This window comes from Triticum urartu, chromosome 3 (assembly GCF_003073215.2).
Source record: "Triticum urartu cultivar G1812 chromosome 3, Tu2.1, whole genome shotgun sequence".
Lineage (NCBI taxonomy): Eukaryota > Viridiplantae > Streptophyta > Magnoliopsida > Poales > Poaceae > Triticum > Triticum urartu.
In genome coordinates, this window is record NC_053024.1 from 10,710,688 (window position 1) to 10,712,961 (window position 2,274).

Sequence of the window (2,274 nt, forward strand, 5' to 3'; positions counted from 1 at the left end):
CCTGACCATAATTGACCGATTACGCTAATTACGGCAACTGCTAGATGTGGAAAGGATGGAGAGGAATAATCGAGTATTGCAGACATTTGCATTGCCTAAGCATAAAAAATACCATCTCCGTATCAAAATATAAGATTTTTTAAGGCAAAACAATGATATAAGTAACACACATGCAGCTGGTTAGGGCACATTATGACAGTAATGTGCATATATCAAACCATTTTGGCTCGTTTATCCAGCACCGGTCAATGAGGAAGGAAGTCTACTGGTGTAGCTGCCTCGGCCCCTTTTGTTCTTGGACCGACCTCTGCTCTTCTCCTCTCTCTCCCACCTCCTGCTAGAAAAAAGTATTCTTTCCCCAAAAGCCAGCCAGCCAGCCAGCCAGGATGCAGGGCGCCGCCGCCGAGGGGAGGAGCAGGGCTTCGCCGGACCAGGCCGACGAGGAGAGCGCCAAGAAGCCGCGCCTGGACCTGCCCGACGCCCGCGTGAAGCAAGAGCTCGTCGCCGGAGGAGGGGAAGGGAGCCCCGTCGTCGCGGCGGCGGCGGCGGCGGCGCCGTACAGCCCGAGAGAGGAGCTCGCCGTGAGGATCGACAAGCGCCTGCTCCACTGCCACCTCTGCACCCTCCCCTTCAAGCCCCCCGTCTTCCAGGTTCCGCTCTTTCTTTCCTCGATTGGCGCTGGTGAAAGCTCGATTCTTTCCTTCCTCAAGATTCGATTTGTGCTCCTCTCCTGCTGCTGCAGTGCAAAGCCGGGCACCTGGCCTGCGGCGGCTGCGTCGCCCAGCTGCCCTGCGGCCAGTGCAAGGTGTGCGTCGACGGGGGCGGCTTCTTCGACCCCTGCCCCGCGCTCGACGCCGTCGTCTCCTCCACCAGGATCGAGTGCCCCAACCCCGGCTGCACGAGGTACGTCACCTACCACGAGGTCGCCGACCACCAGACCGCGTGCCCGCACGCGCCCTGCCGCTGCACCGAGCCCGGCTGCGGCTACGTCGGCGCGCCGCAGGCGCTCGCCGGCCACCTCCACACCGTCCACTCGGTGCCGGTGCGCGCCCTGCAGTACGGCAAGGCCAGCCAGCTCCGGCTCCCGGTCTCAACGCCGCGGCTCGTGCTCCTCGGCGACGACGACAACCGCGTGTTCCTCCTCACCGTGGGCGCGCTCGGCGCCGGCGTGACCGCCGTGTCCGTGGTGTGCGCCAGGGCCAGCGCGGCGACGCGGCCCCGGTTCGCGTGCAAGATGTGGGTCAACCTCGAGGCGGCGAACTGCGGCAAGGAGGACATGGTGCTGGTGGACATGCACATGAGGAGCAGCTCGTCGCCCGGCGCCGTGGTCGCCGCGGGCGAGCCCACGTTCCTGATGGTGCCGCCAATGTACCTGGTGCCAGCAGCAGCAGGGGATGGGGCTGCGTCCATGGAAGTGCCTCTGCACATCCGCATCGACAAGCTCTCCCCTTGGTCCGACGCATTGGTGTGATTAGCTCCAGCACTCAAGGCAGTTCGTGGTTGCTTAGTATTTTGGTGTTCCAGCTTAAACTAAGTATTTGGGTCATGTTATAATTAGGGGATGCAGTTCATCTTTGATGGTAGTCCTAAATCATTGTAGGGTACTTACCTAAATCGGAGGATATTAAGCTTGGTGCTAATCGGAGGATATCTTCTTCCGGTGTTATGTCATTCCAACTTGCAAGCATTTCATTTGCATCTGTTGCAATCTATCTATCTCAAGTCAAGAGCAGAGCTCAATCTCATGTCAAGAAATGTTATCCATGACACCAAAGCGACGCTTAATGCGGGTTTACTGGAGCATAGCAAGGAAGAAAGGAGGCCTTCTGTCAAACAATCTCCCTTCTTCTTTTTTTGCGGGACTGTCAACTCTTCTCTATGTATGAATTTGAATATTCAACATGCATGATACCTAGCCAATGTTGATGAAGCTTCTCTCAGAGTCTTCCTAAGGAATGGATCAAGCAACCATTCCATATTTGTTCAAGCGTCTGCTATGAAAGTTTGTTCAGTTTTGCAGGCACAAGCAAATCAATGGGACTTCTTCTAGTTCTAGCGGCTGCAGTCGTCAATGCTTTGAACTGGAACACTGTTTCTTTTTTCCTCTGATTGCAGGACCTCGGTACAAGTTCCGGAGGCCAAGGATTTGATTTGGCATCCTGGACATTGGAGCATACGACATGCTTTGTTGATTTCTTTGATCTTGTCTTCACTCTTCATTCTTACATGATTGAGCACATTGCAAGGAGCAAAAGTCTTATGGCTCATAATCTT

The 2,274-nt window shown here is 55.6% G+C and overlaps 1 protein-coding gene across 1 annotated transcript; it reads left to right on the forward strand.

The window, feature by feature from the left end:
* Positions 1–289: 289 nt before the first annotated feature.
* On the forward strand, positions 290–1,708 carry LOC125547618 (E3 ubiquitin-protein ligase SINA-like 3). The gene is made up of 2 exons (XM_048711437.1): positions 290–650; positions 743–1,708. Exons 1-2 carry the CDS (start codon positions 387–389, stop codon positions 1,469–1,471), a joined length of 993 nt encoding a protein of 330 aa, XP_048567394.1. The 5' UTR covers positions 290–386; the 3' UTR covers positions 1,472–1,708.
* The last annotated feature ends 566 nt before the right edge of the window (positions 1,709–2,274 follow it).